Raw genomic sequence first — 27,898 nt, 5'->3', positions numbered from 1 at the left:
CTTTGAGGCCATGCGGCGCATCGTGCGCCCGACCAAACCAGGTTGGACTAGCGGACCGGGCGCATAGGCTCAGCCCTGCGGTCATCGTTTATTTTCGCGCCTGGCAATTTTGCCATATAAGAACCACGGCTGACCCGAAGAAAAACTAACCATCTCAAATTAAATGCAACCCTTGGGTAACAAAACGATGCAATCCCACACGACAAGTCTTTCGAGCCAGTACCACATCGTCCACGGCGTCTGGCGCCACGACTACGAAATCACCGGGTCGCACGCCTTTCACGTGGACAACTCAAGTCTTCGACCGGGAAAACCAGATCTGACGTTCCACGCCGGCCCGGATACTAATGCACCCGTGGCGGGGGTTTGTAAATTCCGACACTTTTCATCCGACACCGAGATTGCTCTGGGTGACCCGACAACGCCTGGGGTCAGCTGGGAGCGCATGAGCCGCGAAAGCCTCCGCAAAGTGAAATACGCTTTCTGCATGAACTTTGACGGCCGGCAACGCCGCTTCACCTGGAAGAAGACTAGCTCGCTCGGAGGCAGCCACTCTGGCAATTTGAAACTGGTCGAAGAGCCGAGCGGGAACGTGGTGGCCATTTTCTCGTCGGGCGGCTCGTTCTCCAAGAAAACCGGACAGCTGGACGTTCATGCAGACTACGGTGAACGATTCTCGGTCATGGTCCTGATCACGGGCATTGCGTTGCGCGAGAAACTGAGACGGGCCAGCAAAAATGGCGCGGCCGCTGGTGCTGGCGGTGCGGGCGGTGCGGGTGGGGGTTGCTAAGAGTCAGCCAAGAGCCAAGCAACCGAGAACCTGGATTATACGAGGAAACGAATCACGGTGGAGGGGGAGGGGGGGAGGAGAGGATGGATCTGCTTCTTATATATCGTTTTCCCACTTTTCTTGCGTATACCAGTCCCACGATTAGCCAACCTTCAATTTCGCTTAACCAATCATGAGTGGATCGAACCGTAGAAGCAGGGAAAAAAGCTTGGAAGACGGTTAGCTCCGTGGACCCTGAAAACTGGACCTTAATACCAAGGGAGGCAGTGCAGACCAGGCAAGACAATGTTTCAGACGGTGACAAGCTTCGCGGATTGATCGACAGGGTTCGTTATGTAATCCTGGACTCGGGGAGTATATCGTGTGAATCCTGTTGCCTACGTCCCTGCTCCATTCGTCAGGAGAAATTTTCTTAATTCCGTACCTTAATCTCGTTTCTTATTTTTGCTTGTGCCGAGCCTCCGTCTACTCAGGCCATGAATATGAAGCCCGTTTCACGACCATGGCGCTCCGACGACCGCACCGGAAATCCCGACACGGGTGTATGGAATGCAAGCGGCGACGAGTAAAGGTATGCATTTCACATCGGACCACTTCCTGGCCTGCGCTGATATTTTCAGTGCGACGAGGCGAGGCCGACGTGCTCCAATTGTCAAAAGCGCCATTCGGAATGCGAGTATGGCTCGTCTACCTCGCTGCTCTGGGCGAACGAAGAGCCCTCGACGAGGGTGCCGTCGCGGGCCTCGGGTTCCGACAGTGGCCTCCAAGGTGACCCCTCACCGGGAAGCCCCGGGTCCGACTCATTCGGGTTATTGGGGCGGCTAAGCGGTGACAGCTCCACGGCTGCTGCTCCTCCCGCTGCTTTGAACCTTCATGACCTGGAGCTGATGATGCAATGGTGCAATGCGACGTTCCACACGCTCTCCCGCGATGAGCGCACAGATGCAGTCTGGCGGAACGCGGTCCCGGAAGAAGGCCTTTCGCACCCGTTTCTGATGCACGGCATTTTAGCTCTGTCTTCGCTCCACTTGGCTCGGACGGTGCCTGAGCCCTCGCGACGGGCTGCGCACCTGAACCGAGCCGTGGTCCACCAAAACCAAGCCCTAGCACTGTTCCGCGAGCTTCTCGGCGATATTAACGAAGGAAACTCCAAAGCCATGTTCGCCTTTGCCAGCATCGTCGTCGTCTACTCATTCGGATTCCCTCACACACCAGACGTCCAAGACCCGTGGGCCTGCGTGGACGACCTATACCAAGTCCTAGTCCTCACGCGAGGCATCCAACAAGTGATCCGGTCCCCAGCCGACCTCCTCAGGGACGGAACATTCGCACCAATCCTCCAATTCGACGATAAACCCGCCCCATTACCAGAAAATGCGACCACGGCCATCAGGCACCTCTACGAAGCCAACGAAGCCTGTCGTGCCCGCGACCCGCAGCATGAAACAGATGCCTACACCGTCACGATTGACAACATTGCCGAGATGCTGAGCTGGGTTTACGGCGGGACAACCTCGACTGTTATTGCGGGCAGGTGGGCGATCAAGCTGCCGCCTCGGTTCTTGGACCTGTTGCGCGAGCGCGAGCCATTGGCACTCGTCATGGTGGCGTATTACGGCGTGCTGTTGCAGCAATTGAAGCATCGTTGGTGCTTTGACGAGTGGTGTCTGCGGGTTGCGAAAGCCGTGTGGGCGATTTTGGACGATCAGTGGAGACCGCTGATTCATTGGGCGATGACAGAGATCCTCGGTGAGGATTACATCGAGTAGGTCGATACTTTATCATGAATCGGATAAAGCATTGAAATCTATCGACAAAAAATATCAGCTGAGGAGGTCACAAACGACAAACGGTTAGCGATTCCACGCCGACATCCTCTATCGCAGCTTGCATTACACCAACATCGACCCCTCGGAGACGCTCAACCCGCCCTTCATCGTCATAATTTCCCCCCGCCCAAGGAGACAATTGACCTCGCTCGGATGAATTACAACAAAAATCACCATGAGAACAAACACCAACAACCCATCAAACACATAAATGAACACCTCGTTGCTCATGAGAAATCCATCGGTTCCCTCTATATACTCCACGACACGAACGACGGACCGAACAAGTACCAAGATGCTGGAAGTGTGCAAAGCGTGCAAAGTTTTTCGCTTGGGGGTATGAGCAGCCCCACCCTCTGCAGTAGGATGCGAAGTCAACCTCCGCTGGAAATCCAGCGCGCTGATCAAGGAGAAGCCGAAGAAGACGATCCGCACCACCAGGCCGCCAATGATGACATTCTGGCCACTTTTTGCGAAGTTACCTCCTCCAGAGGCACTCGTTCTGGTGACCATAATCGCGGCTCCTATACACGATGAGCACGTAGCTTGGAAAGGGACTACGAGGAGAAAAACATACCGAAGCCCACATCAGAAAACTCACTACATCACCAGCGACAAAAGTCTTCGTCGTCCAATTCACAGGAATCAGCGCAGACCTCTCACCTTTCACCAGAATGATGACCCGCCGAAGCTCCATATAAATGCTCGCTGCGAATAACGCCGGCGCAACCAGAAGCAGCGTGCTTTGGATGATATGCGGACTCGTCATTCAATTAGGGGATTGTTGAGCGGACATCGCACGCCCGATATACCCAACCGTCTCGACTGAAACATCCCATTCTCGGTATTGAAGTCACTGCAAAGGATATTTGGGAAGTCTTATAGTATCCGCCGAGAACCAGCGGAATGAGAAACCACGTGCGCGTGCGGAAGAGGCGATACGTACGCAGCAGCGTGACGACGGAGGATAACGAAGAGGACCGCCGCGCCCATGGAGGAACAGTACTCGTACGCCGTCCAGCCATCCAGGGAAGACATTGCGCTTGGCTTGGGAATGGTGTATAGCTGAGAAAAGAACCAAAAGATATCAGCGGCCAGCCCGCTTAAATACCCCAACCCATTCAAATCTCTCCCCTTCTATTCTATCTATAATCCTGAAATCTTTTGGAAAAGGTAAGACAGGCAACACCGTTCCCCAATTACCTAATCCCCTTGTATCTTGAATGCATTTGGTTCATCCGGGTAGATCTCGTATATCTCGTACCCTTTACTAGATACAGTTTAACCTTAATCTACGCCCGCCAATAAGCCGCAGCTTATGACCCACTTGACACCGAGGACCTTGTAGACCGGGTCGTGGTGTGAAAACCCCGGCTCTTTTTCGGAATTCACCCCATAGGCGACTGCATTTCGGTCTCGGTTTCGTGTTGCGCTCCGCTTTCGGTAAGTGGGGGTTTTATTTATGTGTTGGGTGTTGGGTGTCCTGGGTGAATCTGCCCTTATTAAATGGATTCCTTATTAAATGGATTGACAGGAATTCTGGGAAGATTCCATTGGCCTTGCAGGGTATCTGGCTCACCATCCCGCCTCTTGAGGCCGAGCTCCGAGCCGCCATCTTTAAGGCAGCTTCATACCATGCCCAGGAGTTAATTTCTTGCCAATGATGTTGGCATCGAAATCCTGAAAAGATATACCGAAACTTAGTGTCGTGGAGTTTAAAGAAACCGTCGAAGGAAATGTTCAACTCAAGTTTTGGCTAAGACCCAAGATGCTGGCCATCACTACATTCACTCTGGCTATTACCTTCGTTCTCTGACGAAGCTAATTTTCAAGGAAGATAGAACTTTACATTCCTAACTAAGGCTGAGCAGATAATATGGCGGATATTCTCACTCGTCACGATGTTCTTCTTCTGCTCTTTTTATCTTGTGGGCATTTGGACTCACTGGAAACTCTATCGTGAGTGAGGCGATAAAAACAAACTCATATCAGGTGGTGATGGACAGAATCCGCTTTTCGTGGCCCTTGTCATGACTAGTGCTTTTCACAGCATATTCGACTGTACGGTAGGGAAATGTTATCCTAATGTTCATTTCACTGGGGGCGTTGCTTCCAGTTTCCTATATCTCGATCGACTTGTTGTCCACGATCCCCCATATATAGTCTACATAGTCAGCCATTCAATTGTATCAACATAGTTATAAAATAATATTAACAAATACTTGTCGCGCTCGGATGGGAAACAGAGGATAAGACCGAGAAACAAAGAGTGAGTGTCTAGGGAATAATCTGTTTTAGAATTCCACTGAAACTTAATTGCGTGTGATCTTTCTACCGCTTGTAGCCTCTGATAATAGAATTAGAAAGTTCTTTCCATTAGGTCCTGAACCACTATAAAGCTTCTTCTTCAATATTTCAAGTTTTTCTATCCCGGAGCCACCCGCAGATATGAGAAAAAAGCGCCAATCTCCGAGTATTACCGAGAATGTCGGTAGTAATAACAACTTCTCGTACCATTTCAGATCACAGCACGAAAAGACCGACGACTATGGCGGCACCGCCGAGCACCATTTCTTGAGCTGTGGCAATCGGCATGGCTGCATTGGAGGTGGTAGCTGCGGACCCCGGGCTTGTTTTGGAGCTCATGCTGGAGCTCGTGCCGGAGCTCGTGCCTGAGGTTGAGGTTGAGGTTGAGGTTGAGGTTGACCCTGCGGTCGTAAATATGGCCTCGTTGGTCGCAATAGCTGTGGCACCAGCTTCAACCTTCGATGATGCCGAAGAGACCAGATCCGAGTAGTTACTCGCAGTGAATGGAATCTTAGTGAAGCAATAATCGGCGGTGGACCAACTATCTTCAAAGTTCGTGTTTGTCGTAGTCGCAATCGAAACGCTGCTTGGTTGCAGGGCCGGATTCAAGTTGTAAACGCAGCAGTAGGTATCGTTGTCGTCCATTACCATGTTGCCATAGCAGCATTTGGAATCATCCTGAGATACGGTTTGTTCTAACCAGTTCTGAGGGCAAGTGGCTGCCGTTGTAATGGCCGCGAGAGAGAAGGTTATGGGAAGGAGAAGATTTCTGAATGAAGGCATGGCGAGTCTTAAATGGACTAGGTATGGGTAATTATGAACGATTGAGGGTGTTGAGGAATTCTGACTACGGACTGTGCTTAACCTTTATAGAGGCTATGGATGCGAAGGGGCTTGCCAGCGCCCTGTTGCCCTGCGCACAGCCCGGTCATAATTCCCATCTTTGATTGGTGGAGAGGCCCTCGATATTTCCCCTTAGCGAGGAGCTAAATACGAGCTGACCCGAGAAATCTTAGAAATTATTTAACATCCAATAGGGACGAATCGGAAAGAATTCGTTGCGGTTAAGCTTTTGGGGCGCCAGGTCTCCAATCCTGCAACCCATTGCCTGTTGGATATTCTGGGAAACGGGGGCGGGAGGAGCCGAAATGGAGCCTTGCAAGGTGTCTAGGTCATGTAAAGACCTATCTTCGCGAAAAGAAGGCCATTGAAGTGTCTTATGCGGAGACGCTACGGAGTAAGTTGGGGTAACGGCGAGAAGGTCACGATTGTGCGTGGCTTTTTGTAAAACCGTGATGTTTCCTCCCGTGGTTTGCCCCTTTAACATGGGTGGCCTAATTTCCGAATAAGGCCTAGCCTATGACAAAAAGCGATGTAACGTAATTCCCAATCGAGCGGCGCATTTGCCCACCCTCTATATTTTTAATTTGCTTTTTTTTAACCAAAACGATCATATACGGAAATGGTGCCATCCTGGAAACCATTGAACGAGCCAACGAGTTGACCGTATAGCACCTGGTTTGCGTAAGGTAGATTGATTAGTCCAGATGGGAGGAGTTATTACAGAAACGGGGTTTGTTGGAAGTTGACTTACAGTAAGGAAAGGGTTGAGGCCTCCGGCGACCACAGCGGAGAGGCCGCTGATGGCAATAATGACCAGATCCAGAGGCGTCGCGAACTGGAAGACACTTTTGGCCACTTTCCTCCCCGGTAGGCCATTTACCTGACGGCCTAAAACTTCGTCGCGATGGATTTGGGGGTCTACCATTATTGTTGTGGCCTGAGAATACACGTCGTATGCTGGGCAGGCAGGCAGTCAGTCGACTGATTCAGCCAAACTCGGATAGATGATGACATTCTTAACGTCTTTTCTCCGTTCTGTCTTGGATCGGGGCTTCGAAGTCGGACACCAGCTTGGGCAGACGTAGTAGTAATAGTAAGGGAGATCGGAGACTCCGAGCCCTCCTAGAGACCGCCTGATTGTACTGTAGTATAGATCCATCTATACATATGGGCTGCCGAACACATCAAGGCTGATGAAGATGATTGTAGCTGTATCTCCCTCTCCCTGCCTCTTCGTCCTATATCCAAGAAAACAAAGAAAGATCCAGTTTGGTCGCTATGACTTGGGTCGAAGGCTTCCAGGCGACTGGCGCCTTGCTCCTTGTTGTCTCTCTCTTGTTTAGCCTTTTCAAATCTCCCCAGGACAACACCAAAGGAATCCCTCAAGTCCGAGGGTGGCCGTTACTGAGCAACTTGCTGCAGCTCCAACGAGCACAATCATTTTCCAGCCAGCTCCAGAGTCTGGTGCAAGAAATCCTCCGCTACTTCAGCGTCGTGCCCATGGGCTTCCCCCAGACCAATATCATACCGGTGGTCACCGACAACGGAATCTCCATGCCGGCTAACACTTGGTTCTATATGACTTGGCCAACTTTGATCCGCTTGCCTTCCCCGAGCCCGAGAAGTTCATTCGCAACGATTTGTGGATAAGGAAGTGAGCCCCTGGCTCGCCGATGAGACATTGTGGATACGGGGCGGGCACTCGGGCGTGTGTTGGATACCATCTTGCCAATCACCTCATGTACGGCATTCTCGGTTGCCTCATTCTGGGATGGAGGATTCAAGCTCCAGGTCCTGTTGATATTCATCCGGACACGTACAATGCTTGTCCCAGCTCGCTTGTTGGAGAGCCTAAGGACTTCCTGTAAGTTCATCTCTCTTCCCGCATATTTTTTAGTGGGAAGAAATTCAGCTAAAACCTCTTCCACGGATGTTCATTCACTCCTCGCAGCGAGGTGGCGGCCGAGGTTGAGAGAATAGTGAAACAGGGAAAAGCGGCCGAGGTTTCGATTAGAAAGTAACGCTTCTCGTAGTAAGAGTTGGTTGAAACCGAAGTTGAAGAATGGCCCCGCGACGTCGTTACATTGCTCCTCCTGTAAGACAGTTCTACTGTACATGTTTGTAGAGTTTGCAAGGACCATTTCCATGTCAGTCAAGACCTGTGTAAAGAGGCTGCCCCCATCCTTCTCAACCCCCAAGATCCGTTCCAGGTGGAAAGTTAAATCTAGAATTGTTTGGGCATTAGGCTCCGCGCCCCCTTGGCAAGAAGTATGCTCGCGACGGAGACACCGAGGTTTTCGGCTTCTTCGTCGCACCGGACGGTGGCCACGTCCTCAGCAACAATCTCCGACGTTCCTTCTATATGAAGAACCATGGCTCGCAAGCTAAGGTTGCCGCCGCTGCTATCACTACGGTCTCGTTGTGAGTCCTCCGTTAATCCGTTTTCTTCTTTTCTTACGGGCTCCAGGGAAGACTGTACGCCGATTGGTGACGAGCATCCTCCTTGGAGGCTTCGAAGCATCGCTCGCTCTGCCATCCCGCGCCATCGCGCTGGTTTATGGTCGACATGGCGGATCAGCTCGAGTATGTCTGGACGGCTCGTGCTCACCTCGACCCCGAGGGCGCCCTGACCTACGGCATAAGGGAATATACCAGCATCCAGTCGATGAGTGATCTGATGGCCGAGTCCCAGGCGTAACAGTCCTGCAGTCGCCAAGAGAATGCATGAAAACTGGGAAGAAGGTGCGTCCAACTTAGCAAGACGAGTATCTCTAGTATATGCAGGGTCCTTTATTAGAGTCAAGAATCAAGCTGTTTGCGCTGGCAAAGATTGCATTGAGTAATAGAAAGGACCGACCTCTCAGGGAAAAAGGATAACATTCATCACTTACACATTGCCGCGACATTCTACAACCTCCAAATGAGACCAATTCCGCCGAACCAGCGCTTTCCTCCGGGAAGAGCTCGTTCCCACTATGGAACCAGGGGGTAATTGATCGATAGATGTGAACTCCAGATCGGACCTTATACAAACAGCATCGGAACAGTCCTCCCGCTCGGGGATCGCGCCCAGGAGACAATGCGGTGGTAGCGTGGTCGGCATGTCCTTTAAACTGTGCACCAGACAGTGAACCTTGCCTGCCACCAAGCCTAATTCCAGGTCATTGGTCCATAGGCTTTTACCAATATCGGAGCCACCGGTCAGCTTGGAGAGGACCGCAAAGGGCGTCTGCTTATCGGCATCGCCAACGGCACAGCCAGTGGCAATTTGAAAGGTGGGAGAGCAGGCGAGTGTTTGGCCCAGCATGGATGTGACCGAACGAGCTTGGACGAGGGCGAGCTCCGATTTCCGGCAGCCAAGAATCACAACTTCTTCTTCTCCTGATGATGAATTGTGTTGCGGCTCAGAGCAGCTCTTCACGTCAAGGCTCATGGCGGGCGAAAGAAATCTGGCAGAGGAGTTTGCGTTCCGGCGACGTAGAAAAATGGGAAAATCTGCTTTAACCAGAGGGGTTGCTTTGTGGCTGTAGACCAACTGTGCAGATCAGTGCCGCTAATTTAACTAGTGACTAGACCTCGGCACAGCCTTCCATGGGCTACAATGGGCTGTACTTATCCGCCCATGGGTAGGCTGTGCTGAGGTCTAGTAGTGACAGCCTATGCTAGGTGCAACCGGCCCCTTTCATAAATTACCATTTATCACGGACCCTCCCTCCGTGAGGGTCCGCCACCCAAACGATATTTCCCACGTGGGAGTTTCCACATAGCAAGATAAGTGTTTAGTAGTTATAATTAGTGATGTAGACTCGATAAGACTCCGTGTGGGTCATGTTAGTACATGATTGTAACGGCTGAAGTATCCCGTATGGGGCAGTATAGCTTGTGAATGCTCCTAATAAGCCAAGGATGATAATAAGAGTAAACATAGCAATCATCGACATGATTCACACTACTTTGCCCCAGAATCTCAATAATCGTATATTATTTATTGCTATCTGACATACCTTAAAAACCTAGTCCACCACATATTTTGTAGGCGTTAGTGGGCTTTCTGACCGAGATTTAAGCAATGATTTAACCGATGATGCTTGTTTAAAAGATCCGCGATTGTTGTGGGTGTTTTTGGGATAAAAATTCTTGATCGGTTTAATAGCCGTTTAGGCATTAGCTTAGGCATTCGAAGCCAAATATTAAGCTTTTCGAGCATTAGTTCTTTGGGTGCATAATCTACGTATTTATCTAGAGCTTCCAATTCAACATGGAAGCACCTAATCTGCCATCTCCCACCGCTTTTATCTGAATATCTCTCTCTATTTACTTACTTTCCTATCAATAATAAATCCGTACGATCGATGCTCTGAGCGTGGACAGATGCGTAATAGGATGAAAAGTACTTGTTCTGGGTGGCATCGCTACAAGTGCCTCGCAGCCTCACCATAGTTCCACATTTTAAAACTACAATATAAGAGAACGTATCGCTACTCTCTTATAACATATACTTCTCTTTCTTTTTATAAGTGGCTGCGTACGTATTTCTTGACCTCTTTGTAGACATCTTTCAACGTTCTTCTACATGGTATTTCCTATAATCTCGACGCGATACCTTGACACCTTATCCCCAAGGCCCCAGTATACCACGTGATACATAATTTCGCGGGCTTCGAACGCGTCGAAGGTGAAAGCAAGCGATCACAAAAACACCGTGCGCTTCGGTGATGAACATCGCCTGACCTTGCCGCATTGCCACTCATTCCTTCTCCACCATCTTGCGCTCTCCGTATTAAACCCCCTGGGCCATTGCTGCCCTCATTCTGCAGTTGCGGCCCAAAAAGTTGTTCCTCGTCGACACCATCGATTCTCCATCTCCGTCAGCAAACACCGACGCAATGACTTTCCAAGTCCCTTACGATTCCAGCCCGCCTTCTACACCGGATAAGGGAAAGTCACAATGGAGCAACATGTCGACGACCCCCGCCGGACTTCCTCCGTCAGAAGGAAACTCGTTCACGCCCCAAGGGCACCCGACATCGAACCTCTTCAATACCTCTCAGATCGAGTCGCATTCAACACAACAGGGCTTCGGGAACTCTCTTTTCACCAAGTCAGGAGGCTTCAACACCAATGACAGCATTTTCGGCTCCTCTTTTGGATCTGAGTTTGGCAATCCCAAAACAACAAGCGCGCCTGCCTCCAAACCCTTCGCCGCATCACAGTCCCGCTTCGGCTCGACTAATGTAAGCGCGTTCGGACAGTCCATGAATTTTGGCCAATCCAATGGCTTTGGGCAGTCAGAGATGAGCGAATACAATGAGGAATACGAAGAGGGCGAGGAGGAGATGCAACCGGAGGAAGAGCTCGAGGAGGAGGAGGATGCAGAGGAAAACATGGATATGAGTGCTCGTGAACCCTCGAATCGTCTCAGCTTCTTGGATTCCAACTTTGGAAACCCGCTACCAGCTCAGTCCTCGGCGCTCGGCCAGCGCAAGCCGATCTACACAAACCCTACTGATGCCAAACGGCCGAAGCTCGACGAGCGCTGGGCGCAGCCGTCACCCGTTCGCAAAACCAAGCTCTCCCCGAAAAAGTCCTCAGCAATGCCTTCTATCCTGCACAACCTCGCTTCCCGATCCCGCGCGGCTGCTGTTGACGAGCCGGCTGACATGATTATCAACACGGAGGATACCCTCGGCCGAATGCACGACGAGCTAAGAGATATTGAATACGGACATCTCGATCTTGATCTCGTCCTGTCTTACACTGCGAACAAACTGGCAGCAACCTGGGATATTTGCGCGGATCGCAGTGGGATTATCCGGCCATACGGCTCTGGATCCAGCATTGGCCCCGAGAAACAGGCCCCGAATTTGGTCAAGGCAAGCTTCTTGGCCTCGTTACTCTTACAAATTCACCATCCCGGCCGTGCCTCTAACCCAATCGCCACCGCCTCCAATCCTGCAGCTCGAACCGGGCATAACAGTATGGTCAAGGCCATGCAAAGATCTGTCGTGGCCACGCCATTGCCTCAAATTCTGCTCGACTGGTTGAACGGCAACCACGCATCCCAAGCGAAAGACCTCCAAGCACTTCGCTACGTTGAGCCCAACCCGACCGCCTCATCAAACTTCTGGGATATTATCAACTCTGCAGTCCTTCGCGGCCGCTTTGCTGAGGCTGCGGAGATTCTTCGCTCTGCCGATTTCAACTACGCACGATCAGCCCTCGAGGATGGCCTGCCACAACCGGGTTACCGAGGCGTCCAACTGCAGAATATCCAGCGCTGCGTGAACAAAGCCCTTTCGCTCCTCGACTCTTGCCCCGGCTTCCAAGACGATGATTGGGATATTACCGGTCCTGATTGGAACCAATACCGCAAGCGAGTCCTTGCTGCGGTCAACGATCTTGAGGACTTCGCCGAGGGCGAGGAGAGGGACCAGGCTCCCCCAGTGCAAGAGAATCGTGGCTTCCAGGCCATGAACTTTGGTTTGTCGAACTTTGGTCAGAAGCCAATCTCCTTTAGCCAATCCGCGCGCATGGCAGAGAGTCGTGTCCCTTGGAGCATCTATCAAAGCCTGCGATCCCTTTACCGTATCATTCTCGGTGACCCGGCCACTATCAAGGCCCACTCTCAAGACTGGGTAGAGGCGACCGTTGGCTTGACTGCCTGGTGGGATGGCGAGGATGATGATGGTGGTGCACCCGGAGTCGACTTCCGTGCCAGCACTGCCAGCAATGATTTCCAGCGTTCGCGCGGATCGAGGAGTCATATTCGTTCCGTGGATCGAAACATGCGCGATGCCTATCTCCGTCGTTTGGATCTGGCATTCAGCAGCGCCACCAACGAGCCATCTGACAATACTGGTTTCCGCGTGAACACCATGAACAGCGTGGAGGTTGGTCTGGCCAATGTGTTTGAGGGTAATGTTCAGGGTGTTGTCGAGTTGATGCAGTCGTGGTCACAGTGTGTTGCTTCTGCCGTTACAGAAGTGGCATGTCTCGGCGGTTGGTTCACATCGGCTGAAACCTCGAAGAAGATGCCTGGCCTGAGTGACAATGATTTGATGGTTCTATCCTACGGACAGGACACCGGGCCGGCCACTCGCGAACTCAACAGAGTTGATATTATGCGCAGCTACGCCTTTGGTCTGAATGATCGAGGGTCAATCGAAAATGAGACCGGAACTCGGGAAGGCTGGGAAATGGCCTTGGAGGTGTTGAGCCGACTCGACGATGCCAGCGCTACTAGAAAGGCCGTGTCGGAGATTGTGGACAAGCTGCCTCTGGACAATGTGGCCCAGATGGATAAGCTGGTCATGCTGTGCTCGGATCTGGGACTGGAAGAGACCGGACGCAAGATTTCCGAGGTATGTTCTCGTGATATTGATGAAAAGGCAATTGCTCACGATCTCAGCGATTCGGTGACTCGAATGCTTCCAAGTCCGATAGCTTCGGCCTGGCACTTATCTGCTATGCCCGGGCGCATCACCGACGCAAGGTCAAGTCGGTCGTGGACTTGTTGATCTCTTACAGTTTGGTCCATTCCCGCGCATACCCCGCGACGGCCGACCTGGACGCCAATCTTCGCTCCCTGATCAAAGACCCCAAGGCCTGTCTGACCTCCATTGCATCCGTTGACGAAGAAGCCGCCGCAATTCTCCAATTCTACCTCAGTGGCTACGCAACCCTGCGCCGGTACTACGAGATCCGCGACGAGGCCCTGGACCTCCAGGACGGCCAACTCCCGCGCTTCAAGCCTCTTGCCCGACGTCGCGCCGCCGCCAAGGCCCTCGCAGCCGTCATCAGCAGTGCCGCAGACAACATCTATGGCGGCCTATTCGATCCGAGCTGCGACTCCGCCGTGCAAGTAGACGGACTCCTGGCACTGCTCGGCGAAGCCTTGATCTTCGTCAACCGTAAGTACGATCCGATATGCACACGGAACCCAAATATTGACGGGCACCCAGAACCAACCCCGATCCTTACCGTATCCCAACAATTTACCATCCTCTCCGCAGTCGAGGACCTGGAAACCGTGACACCACGTGTGTTCGCCCAATGCGAAGAGTGTTTCCGCTCGACCCTGCTGGGCTACCACAACCCCCCTGAAGGCGCATCGTTATCGCCGAGCACGATTCTCAAGAAATCCATTTCCAACCTCTCAGCCTCCACATTCTCGGTGATCGGAAACGAGATGTTCTCCGGGCCCGGTTCAGCTGGTAGCTCAGGTGTCCTCGTCCCTCGACCCGGTGACAAAGACGCGGGTCGGGCACGTGGATGGGACTGGCGTGCCGGACTGCCGGAGAGTACTCGGGGTGAGGATGTGCTGCGGATGTTGCGGTTGGGTCTGGCTAAGGGATTGAGCTTTGGGTCATCGGGGGCCGTTTAAGGGAGCTGAAATGGACCAGGGCCCCGGGCGAGGGACTTGTATGATTAATGGAGTTGGTGAGGCCAGCATTAGCATTTAACGTCTGTTCAGGTGATCCTGAATACGATTGTAGATCTTAATTTCAGGGATCGTCAAACCGGTTTGTGTGATTGGTATACATTACCTCTCCTACAGTCAGGTAGAGTCATGGGCCTATGGTTACGTAGACGTGCCATGACAGTTGATAAGAGTCATAGACGATCACCATGGAACGCGTCCGGTGCCTCAGGCCGGGAGTTTCCCGGTTCCTGTTTACGGTGGATCTCAGCCCTATGTCCCCAAGGTTCACGCACATCAGTGCGTCAGCAGCTGAACGCAGGAGCCTAGGCCATTCTCCCGTAGTTCCGGACACGAACAAAGATCATGGACACCGCTACACAGCAAGTATGAAGTTCATCAACGGCGTCTTTTACTATGAGAACGGTGCCGAGTAAGACGGTGTAGACAACGAGGCGCAGTTGCGCCCGATGAAATCATTTCTCTAGTGTAGAACGCGGTGGATCCCCTCAGCCTCGCACCAGCCTCGCACCGACGCCCGCAGCAAATCCCGAGCTTGAATTCTCCTGCTTGGTGCCATTCTCACCGTCTTCACGGCCACAGAGCCTCTGACGTGAGGTATGAGGTATCTCCAGATGACGATGACTCCTTCGGCACTATACCAACACGACCCTAGCCGAGTGCCCTGATCCTCGGCATCCCCGACCCTAGCACACGCCCGTTACTAAATGGAGACTCGCGGATCACAGACCAAGTGGATCGGCACCATGACAAGCTCGTATTCGTCAATGACCCGTCGGTCTTTTCCGTTGCCTTTTTGCTTTCTGCCTGGGGCTCTCATAGGGCTGGACGTTTGCGGGATGCCTTGCAGCTACATTGTATCTTCCTTGGCTGTGGATCTGCCATTCCTCACGTCCCGACTGAGGGGCATTTCCGACTGCTTTCCTGCTTGGGTTTCTTTATATATGATTCCACCGACCTTCTCTTTCTGCGCCGTTCATCATTCATTCGGCGCACTCGTTTTTGTTTTTTAATTCGAATTCCGGGCTGGATCTCGACGCCTTCGCTCTTTTGCATTAATACTCTCCCTCACATTTCACCTCGTCTTTCAAACTCCGTCACCGTCACCGTCACCATCACAGTCGCAGTCACGATCTTTCTCAACCGCCGTCGTATTCCAAGGTTTCCGTTTCAAAATGTGCTACAAAGTCGTCGAGCGTTACTCCGTCTGCAAGTGCATCTACTTCAAACACTCCATTGACCCCTGCTCTGCGTACGGTCAGCGCGGCCACGCCGTGCAGGAAAAGACCGTGTTGGTGGGGTATGTGTGCCCGAGACATTCTGCGCGGGGCTGCTCTGCTTCGCCCGACGCTGGTCGTTGGCCGGATTCGGGGTATGAGAGTTCCAAGTCGCATCGCTAGGTTCACCGGCTGAGCCTGTCCTCTGGAGGACGCTTTGGACTTTGAAGGTTTGTTACGGTTTACGAATACGGTTTACTCTTCTTGATGAAGAGTCCGATGAAATGGTTACGATGGATAACGAGCGATGTCTGGATACAATCGCATTGAGTCACGACTCGGGGACTCTGCCGGGCGCAGAGTCCGAGGATCTGACTGTGAAGAAACGATCTAGTTCTCCGGCAGAACTAGGATATGAGTCATGGACGGCAATGTATAGTACATGGTCATTTCACATCTCTGGAGCGTCTTTCTTTTGTGCTGCATTTGCAGACTGGTTCTGCGACTTTGTATGTGAGTGAGTGGGAGTATTGGTGTAATATGATGTTTTGAGAGTTTATAGAAGATAAAGTCGAAGTGGCCCTTTACTAGAGAAATTGTCCGTTTGTAGTTGCTGATGAAGCCGTACTTGTCCTTCAGATCGTGTTGTATGTAGAAGCATCCCGGTACAGAAGACCACACGTATTGTCCACCGCGTATTTGATTTTTAAATCCGAAATAAATACAAACTCCATCTGAGATCAAATATTGCGTTCGCTGCCTGTGCACAGATACATTAATTGGTGCTCTCACTCTTCCATGGCTTTCTCGAACAGGGAATGGAATATAGATTCCGACTCGCCCATATCGACTTGTCCTGCTTGGTCCCTCAGTCGTTGGGACCTGCTTACTATCTGATCATGAAGTGAATGCCAGTCAACACCCACAAGCTGACCATTTTGCTTGACAATCTTTCCGTCGACAATAACCGTGTCGATATTCCCCGGCGCCGCATGAAAGACCACGGTCCCGACAGGGTCCACAACGGGCACCGTGTCAATATCGTCACAGCGGAAGATAACCAAGTCAGCCTTCTTGCCCGGAACGATAGAACCGATCAACGACTCCATCTGCATGACCTCTGCCCCGCCCAGCGTTGCCATACGTAAAACGTCCGCTGCCTTCCTGCGGACATCCCTCTGTACTGTCTGGTCATGTTCGCGAGCCCTTTGTGTCTGAAGTGCTAGCCGCATCTGCGCCATAAAGTCATTACCGTGATTCGACGTAATGTCAAGTCCAAGACACGTCCGACAGCCCAGATCAGCCGCTTTCCATGCTATGGGAGTTCCCATACCCATCTGCAGCTCTGTATCAGGTGTACTGACAATACCAGCCCTAGAACTCCGGACCGCAGCCAGCTCGCTATCTGTCATCCAAGCCCCATGGCTGAACACAATGTCCGGTCCCATCAACTTTGCATCAGAAAACTGCTAGACGACTTCAGCCTTTGGGCCCCCGTGGGAGACCACGGAAGAATGTACAGTGGCGAGCCTAGCTCCCAGCTTCCGCGCGATGACCAACTCCTCGATATTCTTTTCCTTGGGCTGCATTGGCGGCTCATTCAATGCAACCCCGAAAGTAAGAAGTGCACTGCCGGCATCGTTGCTCGAGAAATGTTCCTGGCGCACACGGCGAGCATCATCGACTCGAGCGGCTTGGTCGAACGGATCCATCGCAGTGCTGGCGAGATCCCCAGGTACTATTGGGTTCTGGTAGAACCCGTAGCAAAACGTGCCTCGAATAGCAGCATCTTTCAGTCCCTTCACGGCCATGTCAGCGTGGGCGGGCGAGTTTATAACGTGGCAGTGGTCCAGGACCGTCGTGATGCCGTTATTAAGCAGACTCAATGCGGCAGCGTAGTTGGCGAAGTAGACATCGTCAGGCGTGTACAAACTTCCGTAGACGCTCCGTAGATGGCAGGAATAGCCAAAAAGAGACCAGTCAACCGTGAGACCCCGTAGGAGATGCTGCCACATGTGATGGTGACCGTTGACGAACCCCGGTGTTACAATGCAGTTTTTTGCATCGATGGTGACCACTTTCCCGTCACTCGGCAGGGAAAGGTCTCGGCCTACAGCCTTGATTGTTTCATTTTCTATTAGAATGTCGCAATTCAGGGTCTCTCCATTCGATATATCCATAGAGATTACGGTTGCCCCCGTGATAAGAATATAGGAGTCCGACATGGTGGTGTGTGTTAAATGGCAGCGACGCGGTCAAGATGTCGGAGTAAATCACACAGCGTTGATCATAAGCAGTGGTTGGTGTTTCACCAGATTCCTGCGGCTCAGATACAGGTTGCGCAGAATGTTCCTTTTTGGGTTTGGCTCGAGTCTGGAGCCCCGCGTGCCAAGCAAGCGATACTGTCATTCATTCCCGATGTACATTCATGAATTGTTTCTCGATCTACCTGGGAGCACTTATTTCTCAGTGACCCTTGTCAGTGGTATCGTACCAACTTGTCAGAGTCATTCCTGGATACTGTTATTATTTGAGAATATTCTTTGCAAAAAGCTCAAAGTAAGCGAGTCTCGCAACCCTGCAAGATACATATAATTCCCAATAACCTAATTAGCATGTTCTCTTCTATGGGGCTCTGACTTATGCCGCGATCGTTTATTTCTGAGCTTGCCTGGCTCTCTGAGTCTTACTATTTCAAATTTTGAATGTATCCTGTGGTTGGATCTAAAATCATGGTTAATATTCATCGTACAGCAATATAAGTTAGGTTAGTACCAAACATCAACATAACAATGCGGCAATAAAGAAGATACAAACTTTGGAACCCATCGCAGTCTGAAATAAAGGTGTATTGAAAACCGGCAAGCTTTGATCATATGATATTATGTTCATTTGGTGCCCTTCCCAATAACACCCTCCAAGAAATCGAAGCCCTCCCTCTGCAACCACCAAGTCCTCGAGCCAACCTTCATCATAGCAGCAAAAGTATGTTCCTCATCCGGAACCTCCGTCATTCCACACTTCACGCCCTCCCTCTTCAACCTAGCAAAAAGCTCCCGACTTAAATCAATCGGCACCATCGTATCAGCAAGTCCGTGCACGATATAGGTAGGCGGGAATTCCGACCCAACATTCTGCACCGGGTCCACGGCCTGAAAAGTAGGGTCCTTCGTCTTTGAATTAGGATAAATAGCAGCCAGCACATTCCCCGATGCGATCTGCGTAAAAGCAAATGCATCGCGCGGCCGTGAGAAGTTCGGTCCCTTCGAGGCCCCGGACTCGGACTGTCCTTCTAACGAGACAGAGCTGTCTGTTGGAACGGGCATTTCATCGTATGCTTTTCTGAGGAATGAGTCTTCGAGATTAGGCGGCAATTTAGCCTGCACATGTGGCAGAGGCGTTTTCCAGAACGGGTGTGTGAAGTGCACAGCGCCATAGAGCGAGAGAATCGCCTTGACGGGTTTGGGAACGTTGAAACCCTGTTCTCATTAGGTTTTCACAGCCATGTGAGCATAAAAGTCAAAGGGATTAACATACCAACCCTAACGCCAAAGTCCCTCCACTCGATGTCCCGAACGCCGCTACATTTCCCAAGTCCGCGCTATACGGCCCCTCATACCGAAGAACTGCATCGAGGTGACCGTCATGCACCCACGACAGCAGGTCCCGGATATCTTGCATCGGACCCTCGAGCAGGTTCACGCCGGGACACAGGCGGTGGTTTGGGACCAGCACGATCCAGCCGCGCTCGAGACAGTCGGTTATCTGCGGCATGGAGACCATGCGTGAGTGGCCGAGCATGAAGGCGCCGCCATGGATGTTGATTACTATTAGACATGATTAGATTTAAATGTGTTTATTTTTAAGCGGACCGCGTGCGATAACCGAACGCACCCACTGGGTATTTCTTTTTCTCGGTTGAGTCGGTCGTGGGGAGGTAGATGTCTGTTGTAATTTTGCTGCCATTGGCTTCTTTGTAGAGTACCGTGAGGGAGGGTTCGAGAGACATGGCGTGTGGTTCTATGTTGAGGTTCGAGATTTAGGATGTGGGGGTACTTATACTCGGCAATTCCCCGGATTCAGTGCTCGGCTTTTCCGGGCGGGGTGCGCGGCTTCCGCCTGGGAAAATCCGTCGCTAGTTAATTGCGTGTTTTGAAGAATAGGGTTTTAGTAAATTGTTTATTTAATTGATTTGACCGATGATGTTGATTTAAGGTATCATGGGTTGCGCAAGGAGAGTCCATATGTGATGCACTGTCCTCCACTCGCGGCTTTCCAACATCAGCTATTCATTCTATTTTACCCTTTTTCAACAAGCGGCTCTGTGGTGGTCTCTCCCAGCGAAAGCAATACTGTCCCATCGTCATTGCAGTGTGTCTGGAACGATGACCCGTCACCCAATTTGGCTTTTTATCCCAGGTTATGCCCATCTCGAATGGTACACTGTAGTCAGGCGCTGCAGGTAGCTCCGGCCATGTAAGCCGGTGTGGTGCATTGAGATATCGTTCCATGTCTCCGTCGGATCTTCGTGTTGCTACCCATTCATTCAAAAAGTCGCGGAATTTCGATACGTCGGAATCCAGTTCACGATTTCTAGTCCACTCTGAGATACTTTGAACCATATCTATGTTTCGATCCCAGTGGGGGATACCCGAGAAGGACGTATCGTTCGTGATAAGCTCGTAGAGTGTGAATACGACGCTACTCACATCATCTCGACCGTCGTATAAGCGTTGCTTTCCGGATGCAGCCCGATCGAAGTCGAAGAGAATAATCTTATGTGAGTTAGGATCGATAAGCAGATTCCGGGGTGCAATATCTTGATGCATGATTCCTAGTTCCAGGTTGAGAAAATCCACCACTTCAGTAAGTTGTTGTAGCCACTCAAATCGAAAAGGTATGTTTGGATTGGCGAGAGTTCCACCCGGGATGAACTTTGTAGTGAATCCAATCACCCGAGACTCCTCGTCTTCAAGAACAACGCGGTCAAATGGTAATATATTAGGATGTGGCGGTAGAAGTTTCAGAAGGTTGAGCTCATCCCAGGCCATCTGTAGCCTTAGAGGCTTATTCAAGACGTTAAACTTGAAAGCAACCTTTTGAGAAATCCCAGATTCGTCTTCGTATGATACGAGATCAACAAAGGGTCCAAGCCGATCAAGCTCTTGGAGTTTAGAGCGCTGAATTGTACGGCAATCGGCGAGTGATTCACAGAGCGAGAAGGGAAGATACGCAAGAAATAGAGTATCGTCCTCTTCCGGATCTGTCGAAACCCCAGTAAGGAGCCCGTCGTCGTCGACTGTAATTGCGCGGACTTCCGGCGACAGGTAATCAGCGAATTGCGCCAGAATCGAGAGCTCTATATCCTCTTCTCGTGGAAACAGCTTGGCGGTGCCTTTGATCTTGACCATCCGCAGTTGATCCCAATCCCAGACATTGCAATAGGTTTCGGTAGTGGGGTTTTCGCTCGGGCCGCGGTAGTTCTGGCCCTCGGACCAGAATCTGTCTTGAGGGTTGATCATGGCAAAAATGAAGACTCAAGAAGGGTGATTTATTTAGTATTGCTTCAGCAATGTGGGCGAGCGACTGATTTCGACGGTAGCTAAGTGCGACGGATGATTTCTGGTTTCTAAATAGACCACTCTAAATAGACCACGGATCACGGTCACGTGAACGGGCTGGAAATCAACAAAACGAGCTTCATATCGTTTGGGGGCCGTAATTTGTAATGACTGTGGCGTCTGAAGAATAAGGGTATATATACGTTATAGGTTGTATGCTAAGGTTTGTAGGTCTGTAGGTTGGTTAGTATAGACAGAAAACATCTGCTTACGACCGCTTTTATAGCAACGGCTATACAGGTATTATATAAAGCCGTTTGTGCTGATTCTAATGCTGTTAGTAAGCGTCGAATTTAACAAAAATTCAGTACGACTAATCAGACTCGGTAGTTGCAGCGTAGAGAAAAACCGTGAGCTCAGCTCTCTAACCGCCAGGGACGCCCGCCGATGACTAGTATAAAGTGTGTGAGATCTTAAATTTCCTGGTTCGATTATGCTGAGCAATCAGTGCTGTCACCTCCATAATTTCCGGTCATTCCCATTAAGGTCTCAAAGAAACCTATATCAGCATCCTGCAATGCCCAGTCTTCATATCCAGCAGTGTACAGAGGCTCTTCATACTGTTGCGGAACGGCAATAGGTATGGCGATATGGGATTGCAATGGATCAAGTGTAGCAGGATTATTGGGGTTGATAGTCAGCAATTGGGCTAGGAGTTCAAGTGGTTGTGCGTCTATCTCTGTTGAAAAGCCCTCATGGTAGTTTTGCGTCGTGTAGGCTGGTGTTTTGCCTTCGGCGTTAGGGTTTATGCTAGACATATCAGAGCCGGACGAATCCGCTCCAGCTTGTAGATAAATCTCTGGCTTCCGGCTCAGTTGCCTCGATGTATATCAAGAATACAAATGGCAAACTACTTTGTGAGCGGGAAAGTGCTCAATAGACTACCAATCACTGTATTCAACCTTGCTTTGTCCTCTTTGGCCACTTTTCTCGTTAGATAATTCATTAGATCCATGCTCCACCCCTGGTCGTTCTTAAGAAGTCTAAAATAGTCATACCACAATTCGAAGGTGGCTGTTTTTGACAGCTGCTAGGCTTATTTAAAATCAATCAAGCGAAGAACCACCAGGATAAATTCTCGCCTTGATTTCCGGTACCTTATACTAAATGATATGACACCGCTTTTCTGGAACAAGTGACTTGTGGTCGTCACATCTTGAACGAAATATTCAGATTGGTATTCATTCTCATAATGAAAGGCAGTACAAGAGATAGAATTAAAACTCAGATAATCACTCACGGCAGCAGACAATCACGATAGTGCACAAATCACGACAGCGAACTAAACTGGCCTAGTACGCTCCCCGCTGGTTACCGATAGTGTTTTGCTGCTCGTTCGAGCGGTTGACTCTAGGGTCAAGTTTGTTCATCGGGTCGGTGTTTTGAGCACCAGCTGGGCCTCTCATGCCTGACATGTTGTCGTTGTAGCTACTGCCACCAGGTGCGGCGCCGCCGCCGAAGTCTGGCTGGCCACCGCCCAAGTTTGTCTGACCACCGGCGCCAAGGCCTGGCTGGGCCTGGGAACCCATCTGGCCGGGCGTGGTGTGGCTAGTAGAGGATTGCGACTTGTGCTCCTGCGTGGAGGTGCTGTAGTTTTCCTCGCTAGTCGTATGGTTGTCGGAACCTTGCATTCCGGGCTGTTGCATGGAGCCTGCAGTATTGGGGTTAAATCCACCAGTAACACCGCCGGTGTTTTGGGGAGCGGTGTTTCCAGCGAATTTGCCGCGGTTATCTGTATAACACTTGAATTAGCTTTCTCGCTCTAGAAACTGGTCACGAGTGTAAGATTGAGTATGGCTCGTGGGATACAGTGGAAGGCACATGGAAGAGATATCCGGATGCGAGAATACGACATACTAAGTGCCGTATCATACCTAACAGGGCCACGGGCTCTTATCAACAAAAGAGATTCAACATACCTAGGTCACTATCGACGCGAGGGTCCAACTTATTGGCCAATTTCGAATCATGCGGGCCAGCATTGATTTGACCATCACCACCCATTCTGTTCGATCCGTAGGTATCGGAGCCGGTGTTACCGGCCCTGTTCCCCATCAGAGGGTTGATCGAACCACCTGTGTTCCGGGTATCTATACATTATACTTGTCAATAAATGGGCGCCAAAAGAAAAGAAAAAGAAAAAGAAGATTCGGAAACCAACCGTCAAACTTGGGGTCTTGATAACCACCAGACCCAAAGCCAGAGTCAGTGCCAGAGCCGGGACCAGAGCCAGCGCCAGAGCCATAAGTGTTGGTGCCCATGCCACCGGAATTGTACTGGTTCGGGTTTTGATTCATTGCGGGGGGGTTAGCGGATCCGTAGTTATCGCCGGTATCTATATATGGAAACTTTAGAATCACGACGTGATATTAGCTTCAGCCTGGACATAGTATATAACTAACCGTCGAATTTGTTGGAAGATTTGAAGCCGCGGCCTGTATTCCTGTCATGCGGGTCACTCATGGCATCCTTGACTTTGTGTATGAAGTTCGACATGACAAATGGTATTTTGTTGTAGCAGAGAGAATTATACGAACGTATTGAAACGGGACGTTCAATAGATTATTGGGGTCAAAGTAATTTTGAGTTCCAATATTTCTAGAAAATATCTAAAAGGATTGATACTAGCTGTAGGCTTATATGCCTGTCGACCATGTTTTTACCCTGATCAAACTATGACTCGATCGTTCCTTGCGAAGACTTCGTGACGCCATAACCGAAGGGTCACATGAATAAAAGAGCCAGTGAACATGGATAGGGGACTATTGATCGTCCTTTTCCCCAGTGTCATGACGTGCAGAAATGGTTCAACTCGCCTAATGCGATTGTCGGCTGCAAACGAGGACCACAAATCCCATCTGTCGTCATGTCCCGAATCTTCAAAGCTAAGAGTACCACTGAACTAGGACTTTCAGAAAATCTAATGAGCGGGGAAGTAAGGCCTACTGCAGACAAACTAGAGATCGTGGGGTAACGACCACGGTTCTCCCGCTGTGGAGTTCCATGGTTCCCTCGTGGCCAGTGGTTCTATATTCAGGTTTTGGAAAATACTAAATACACCTGGGCACCGGTGTCATGGCCACTCACACATGGAACTAACTCCTCGCTTTGCTACTGTCTATCCACTTTGGCGGCCTGGTCCCAGGAAGAGTTGAAGGCTTACGACTCAGCCAACTTACCTGTTGGTGCCAAATCCTGATTCGGAGACCGTGAATCGACGTATTCCCAGGAGCTTTAAGCTTGAAACACGATATGGATTGGTTGTCTACATAGCAGAGTTCATTGTGGCGCAGTGAATGGCAGCCTGAGTACCAGTATGAATACTCTCATTGAGGCCAGCGTGATTAGTTGACGGTAGTTTAAAGAGCGACAATTCTATGTGGATGTGGCTAGCATGTTGCCTGAATGCAGGCAGCTTCTGCGAGCAGCTCATCCCATGCTTAGGTGATGCTTGCTGAATGCATCAGACTGCTCAGGTGAGATGCTAAGTGGGGGGTGATGGGGGTTGAAAGAATTAACATTCATTTGCTACCCGTACGGCATTTTCTGTCCGCCTTTTTTAATGCCGGCATAATTATCTTAAAATTGGTTCTTAATGTCCCATTAATTCTATCTAATAGGGCTAACTATATAACTATGTGTGCATCTAGACCTTAATTAATGCTTGGCTGCGCCTCATCCCTCCGCGATTTCTATATTCAAGAATGCATTGATCTTTTGCGCCATTCTTGACGCTTTCTCTTTCCCCTTCGACATGTGTCCTTTAGCGACGTAAAGATTAGATCCAAACCGATACTAGTGAGTACAGAGATGTAATAGTACACAATAATGTATAAAAAGAAAGAAAAAAGAAAGATTGATGTAGTGATAGAGGATAGTCACTTACTATGTACCCTTGGCTTACTTGATCGAGGAGGCGGTCAGAGAATATGGTACGGATAGTAAAGTGTCTTATTTCCCACAACTGCCGGGACGGGGGAAGTTAAGTGACGGCGTATGTGGGCGCCAAACCTAAATGGCAAAACTAACCGCAAAGGGAACATCACAGGCCCTCGATCTAAAATGGCAATTATGATACTAATTGATAACATCTACAAACTACAATTGGACTTGACACCAGGAATTTCGGTCATATCTCATTTAGAAGCTATCGATTCATGCCGGTACCAGCATGAATTAAATTCCATGATGAAGATACCGCAAGGCTGCATCCCGGATGGGGTCTGCAGAGCGGCAGTGTCATTTTTCTTAGGGCTTGCAGGATGCAGGGTGCAAGATGCAAGATAAGCTTGTCGTCCACCTGGACTGGGTCCTTGTTCTGAAGGATTCAGGATCAGGATTCAGGGTGGATGGTTGTCTGGTGCATCGGAGGGGTCCATCGATGGCTGAATCTCCTGCTCTCCTCGTCTCCAATTCTCTCCTCTCTGCATTATCGTCCCCGCCTAGCCGCGGCGTGAAGCCTTTTCACCCGTGGCAAAGGGCTATTTTTTTCTTCTTTTTTATTGTTTTTCGAAAGCAAAAGCAAGGATGCATGATGACCGATTTCCCAAGACCAAGACCAAGACTAAGACCGAAGCGTATTTGAAAATCCAGATCTACACGATAAATCTGGGGCGGAGAGCCATCTAGCGACGGACGACGATACCCTGGCGACGGGCACCGCTGCGGGCTCGACGGTACTCCTCGTCGCTATCCTCAGACTCGGAGCAGGAAGCGTCCGAGGACTCGGTGACGTAGCCGCAGCGACTGCCACCGCAGTCGAGCTTGACACGGTCGCCCTTGCGGGTGATGCCGTAGCGTTCGCAGCGGCACTGCACGGCGGGATCACTCATTGAGGACAGTGAAGAGGGCGAGGTTGAGCCTGTGGAGCGCGAGGACAGCGAGGAGCCGGCGGAGCTGGGCGGGGAGTTGCTGTAGGAGTACTCGTCGGACAGACGGGAGCCGGCGAAGCGGCGAGTCAGGTCGTCGACGGTGGGAGCGAACTCGGCTTCGCGGAGCTGGCGCGAGGCGTAGGGCTTTGACGGCTTCGGGTGCTGGATCTTGGAGGGCGAGAGAGCGCGGCCGGTGGCGACGTTGGTCGAGCCACGGCGGGACTTGTGGGAGCTGCGATCTGGCTTGCCGCCTGGCACATCCAGGATGTTCAGCTTGCGGCCGGTGGTCGGCTCGACGGTGTACTCGACGGCGGGGTCGTGACTGACGTGGTACCCATCCATGATGTAGTAGTACCAGTAGCGGCCGCCGAGCTGCAGCATCGAGGTCTGGAAGCGGAACTTGCCTACCCAGGCGCCGGGCTTGTCTTCGGCGGAGAGGGGCAGCTGGCGAGAGTAGTTGTCCCAGGATCCGACGAGGTGGACGGTCTTGACGTTGGACGAGGTCCGCAGGGAGAACTTGAGTTGAACTGCGGCCATGGTGAAAGTTGCGAATCACGAAAATAAGGGTTGTCGTAGATGTATAGCGTAAAGCGTAAAGAGTAAATTCGTGGTAAACAACAAAAACTACCGGAGTTTTGGTTGCTAGATTGTAGATTCACTCTTGAAGATGGAAACCGGTTCCACGACAACGAGAATATAAAGATTATATCCGAGCGAGATTAGATTAAGAAGGATTTGTTGGTAGAGCTGAAACAGCAAGGCAGACGTCGACCGGCGACGAAAGGAATGCTGTGGTTGAATGTAGTCGAGTAAAATCCGAGCAAGGCAGAATAATGTGCAACACAGAGAGCGCAGCTCGTACTGTGTGTTCAGAAAGGGTTTTGTGGCTGTTGGGGGTGGCTGTAAAAAGGGTGAATTAAGAATATAGTAGTGTGTAAAAGAAGAAAAAGAACCTAGCAACCAGTGCTTAGGATTCAACTCGAATGGGCAGATCTAACAACAAACGCTCGCTGAAGAAAAGAAAGAAAGAGTGCGCCTGGGCGGTTATGGCCATTTTTAAGGAAATCGAATCGATCAGCGCTGCAGAATCGTGTTGGTTATGGCCGTGGGCGCATATTCCCGGTCAATTATTGGCTGCGCAGTGTGTTGCGCAGTGACGGGCTGCTTTGGTCGTCTCCGTCCAATGATGATCCCGCATTTGACGCTCGCGGTGAGACCGGGTGAATGGAGATGATCGAATCGGATTGGATGACAGTCCTCTGGCAGGGTGGTCGGTGCAACTTGCAGTCGACCTGCAGAGCCCGGGATCGGGACAATGCCAGGTGCAGCTGCATGCTCGAGGTCCTATCGTGGATCCCAGGGAGTGTTGGCCGGGCTCGTTCCAGAGGAGGAGATAGCGTAAGTGGGCCTGATTGTCTTCCTAGACATCTATTTCTTTATACCCGGGTAAGCACCTTGTAGGCATTTTCTCTTTCCCTTTTGAGGAGTTGTTTTGGTCCAGAATGCCTCGCGCACAGTCCACGAGAAGTGCGGTCAGCGGGATGATTCTGACCCCGCAAGATAAAGTGCCGGGTGCCAAGCTGCCAACGCCGTCAGCATTGTCCAAGGTCAATGCAAAAGCCGGGACTGGACTCGCATGGGATTGCTGAGGCTCTTGCGTTATCCATGGAATGCGCAACCCGGCGATCCAAGCCCACGCGGGCCAAAGTCCCGAGCGGGGGCGATGATTGGCGCAGCGGCAATACTCCGCAGGGCAGACGTGTACAAATGTGATCGGACGAGGCATATTCCCGGGGGCTGCGCTACACGGAATCGGTAGGAGGCTTGGAATCCCTGTCCTGGGGGGTGGAGATGGTGGTGGTTCATAGCCAGGCCCATCAGGACTACACTACCAGCTTCGCTACGCTAGCTCTCAAGCAATACAAAAAATAATTGCACTATGTATGACTATCTGTATGACCAGACGAAAAGCTCGTTGAA

At 50.9% G+C, this 27,898-nt stretch overlaps 14 protein-coding genes across 14 annotated transcripts; 4 read left to right on the top strand and 10 right to left on the bottom strand.

Annotated features, from left to right (window-relative positions):
- Positions 1-187: 187 nt before the first annotated feature.
- Positions 188-790, top strand: N7498_006169 (uncharacterized protein; the record flags this gene model as incomplete). Its single annotated transcript, XM_058453231.1, has 1 exon — positions 188-790. The coding sequence occupies one exon, from the start codon at positions 188-190 to the stop codon at positions 788-790; it is 603 nt and encodes a 200-aa protein (XP_058307422.1).
- Positions 791-1,292: 502 nt separating this feature from the next.
- N7498_006168 (Zn(II)2Cys6 transcription factor domain-containing protein) lies at positions 1,293-2,559 on the top strand (the record flags this gene model as incomplete). Its single annotated transcript, XM_058453230.1, has 2 exons — positions 1,293-1,361; positions 1,411-2,559. The coding sequence occupies 2 exons, from the start codon at positions 1,293-1,295 to the stop codon at positions 2,557-2,559; spliced, it is 1,218 nt and encodes a 405-aa protein (XP_058307421.1).
- A 123-nt stretch (positions 2,560-2,682) lies between these two features.
- N7498_006167 (RTA-like protein) lies at positions 2,683-3,657 on the bottom strand (the record flags this gene model as incomplete). The annotated part of the gene is made up of 3 exons (XM_058453229.1): positions 2,683-3,143; positions 3,283-3,362; positions 3,566-3,657. The coding sequence occupies 3 exons, from the start codon at positions 3,655-3,657 to the stop codon at positions 2,683-2,685; spliced, it is 633 nt and encodes a 210-aa protein (XP_058307420.1).
- A 1,485-nt stretch (positions 3,658-5,142) lies between these two features.
- N7498_006166 (uncharacterized protein) lies at positions 5,143-5,709 on the bottom strand (the record flags this gene model as incomplete). Its single annotated transcript, XM_058453228.1, has 1 exon — positions 5,143-5,709. The coding sequence occupies one exon, from the start codon at positions 5,707-5,709 to the stop codon at positions 5,143-5,145; it is 567 nt and encodes a 188-aa protein (XP_058307419.1).
- Positions 5,710-6,363: 654 nt separating this feature from the next.
- N7498_006165 (uncharacterized protein) lies at positions 6,364-6,694 on the bottom strand (the record flags this gene model as incomplete). The annotated part of the gene is made up of 2 exons (XM_058453227.1): positions 6,364-6,441; positions 6,521-6,694. The coding sequence occupies 2 exons, from the start codon at positions 6,692-6,694 to the stop codon at positions 6,364-6,366; spliced, it is 252 nt and encodes an 83-aa protein (XP_058307418.1).
- A 1,299-nt stretch (positions 6,695-7,993) lies between these two features.
- On the bottom strand, positions 7,994-9,202 carry N7498_006164 (porphobilinogen deaminase; the record flags this gene model as incomplete). The annotated part of the gene is made up of 2 exons (XM_058453226.1): positions 7,994-8,540; positions 8,661-9,202. 2 exons carry the CDS (start codon positions 9,200-9,202, stop codon positions 7,994-7,996), a joined length of 1,089 nt encoding a protein of 362 aa, XP_058307417.1.
- Positions 9,203-10,655: 1,453 nt separating this feature from the next.
- Positions 10,656-14,152, top strand: N7498_006163 (putative nuclear pore complex subunit Nup85; the record flags this gene model as incomplete). The annotated part of the gene is made up of 3 exons (XM_058453225.1): positions 10,656-13,130; positions 13,178-13,679; positions 13,731-14,152. The coding sequence occupies 3 exons, from the start codon at positions 10,656-10,658 to the stop codon at positions 14,150-14,152; spliced, it is 3,399 nt and encodes a 1,132-aa protein (XP_058307416.1).
- A 1,232-nt stretch (positions 14,153-15,384) lies between these two features.
- N7498_006162 (uncharacterized protein) lies at positions 15,385-15,609 on the top strand (the record flags this gene model as incomplete). Its single annotated transcript, XM_058453224.1, has 1 exon — positions 15,385-15,609. The coding sequence occupies one exon, from the start codon at positions 15,385-15,387 to the stop codon at positions 15,607-15,609; it is 225 nt and encodes a 74-aa protein (XP_058307415.1).
- A 605-nt stretch (positions 15,610-16,214) lies between these two features.
- N7498_006161 (uncharacterized protein) lies at positions 16,215-17,651 on the bottom strand (the record flags this gene model as incomplete). The annotated part of the gene is made up of 2 exons (XM_058453223.1): positions 16,215-16,895; positions 16,947-17,651. The coding sequence occupies 2 exons, from the start codon at positions 17,649-17,651 to the stop codon at positions 16,215-16,217; spliced, it is 1,386 nt and encodes a 461-aa protein (XP_058307414.1).
- A 663-nt stretch (positions 17,652-18,314) lies between these two features.
- N7498_006160 (uncharacterized protein) lies at positions 18,315-19,435 on the bottom strand (the record flags this gene model as incomplete). Its single annotated transcript, XM_058453222.1, has 3 exons — positions 18,315-18,905; positions 18,964-19,253; positions 19,321-19,435. 3 exons carry the CDS (start codon positions 19,433-19,435, stop codon positions 18,315-18,317), a joined length of 996 nt encoding a protein of 331 aa, XP_058307413.1.
- A 280-nt stretch (positions 19,436-19,715) lies between these two features.
- Positions 19,716-20,948, bottom strand: N7498_006159 (uncharacterized protein; the record flags this gene model as incomplete). The annotated part of the gene is made up of 1 exon (XM_058453221.1): positions 19,716-20,948. The coding sequence occupies one exon, from the start codon at positions 20,946-20,948 to the stop codon at positions 19,716-19,718; it is 1,233 nt and encodes a 410-aa protein (XP_058307412.1).
- A 1,391-nt stretch (positions 20,949-22,339) lies between these two features.
- Positions 22,340-23,543, bottom strand: N7498_006158 (uncharacterized protein; the record flags this gene model as incomplete). Its single annotated transcript, XM_058453220.1, has 4 exons — positions 22,340-22,779; positions 22,967-23,137; positions 23,209-23,382; positions 23,450-23,543. The coding sequence occupies 4 exons, from the start codon at positions 23,541-23,543 to the stop codon at positions 22,340-22,342; spliced, it is 879 nt and encodes a 292-aa protein (XP_058307411.1).
- A 2,129-nt stretch (positions 23,544-25,672) lies between these two features.
- Positions 25,673-26,455, bottom strand: esdC (GTP-binding protein EsdC; the record flags this gene model as incomplete). The annotated part of the gene is made up of 1 exon (XM_058453219.1): positions 25,673-26,455. The coding sequence occupies one exon, from the start codon at positions 26,453-26,455 to the stop codon at positions 25,673-25,675; it is 783 nt and encodes a 260-aa protein (XP_058307410.1).
- A 590-nt stretch (positions 26,456-27,045) lies between these two features.
- N7498_006156 (uncharacterized protein) lies at positions 27,046-27,252 on the bottom strand (the record flags this gene model as incomplete). The annotated part of the gene is made up of 1 exon (XM_058453218.1): positions 27,046-27,252. The coding sequence occupies one exon, from the start codon at positions 27,250-27,252 to the stop codon at positions 27,046-27,048; it is 207 nt and encodes a 68-aa protein (XP_058307409.1).
- Positions 27,253-27,898: the final 646 nt, after the last annotated feature.

The sequence above is a fragment of the Penicillium cinerascens genome (assembly GCF_028974065.1).
Source record: "Penicillium cinerascens strain IBT 15544 chromosome Unknown contig_6_segment0_segment0, whole genome shotgun sequence".
Classification (NCBI taxonomy): Eukaryota; Fungi; Ascomycota; class Eurotiomycetes; order Eurotiales; family Aspergillaceae; genus Penicillium; species Penicillium cinerascens.
Note: the sequence above shows the minus strand (reverse complement) of the source record. Positions and strands in the feature narration are given on the sequence as shown.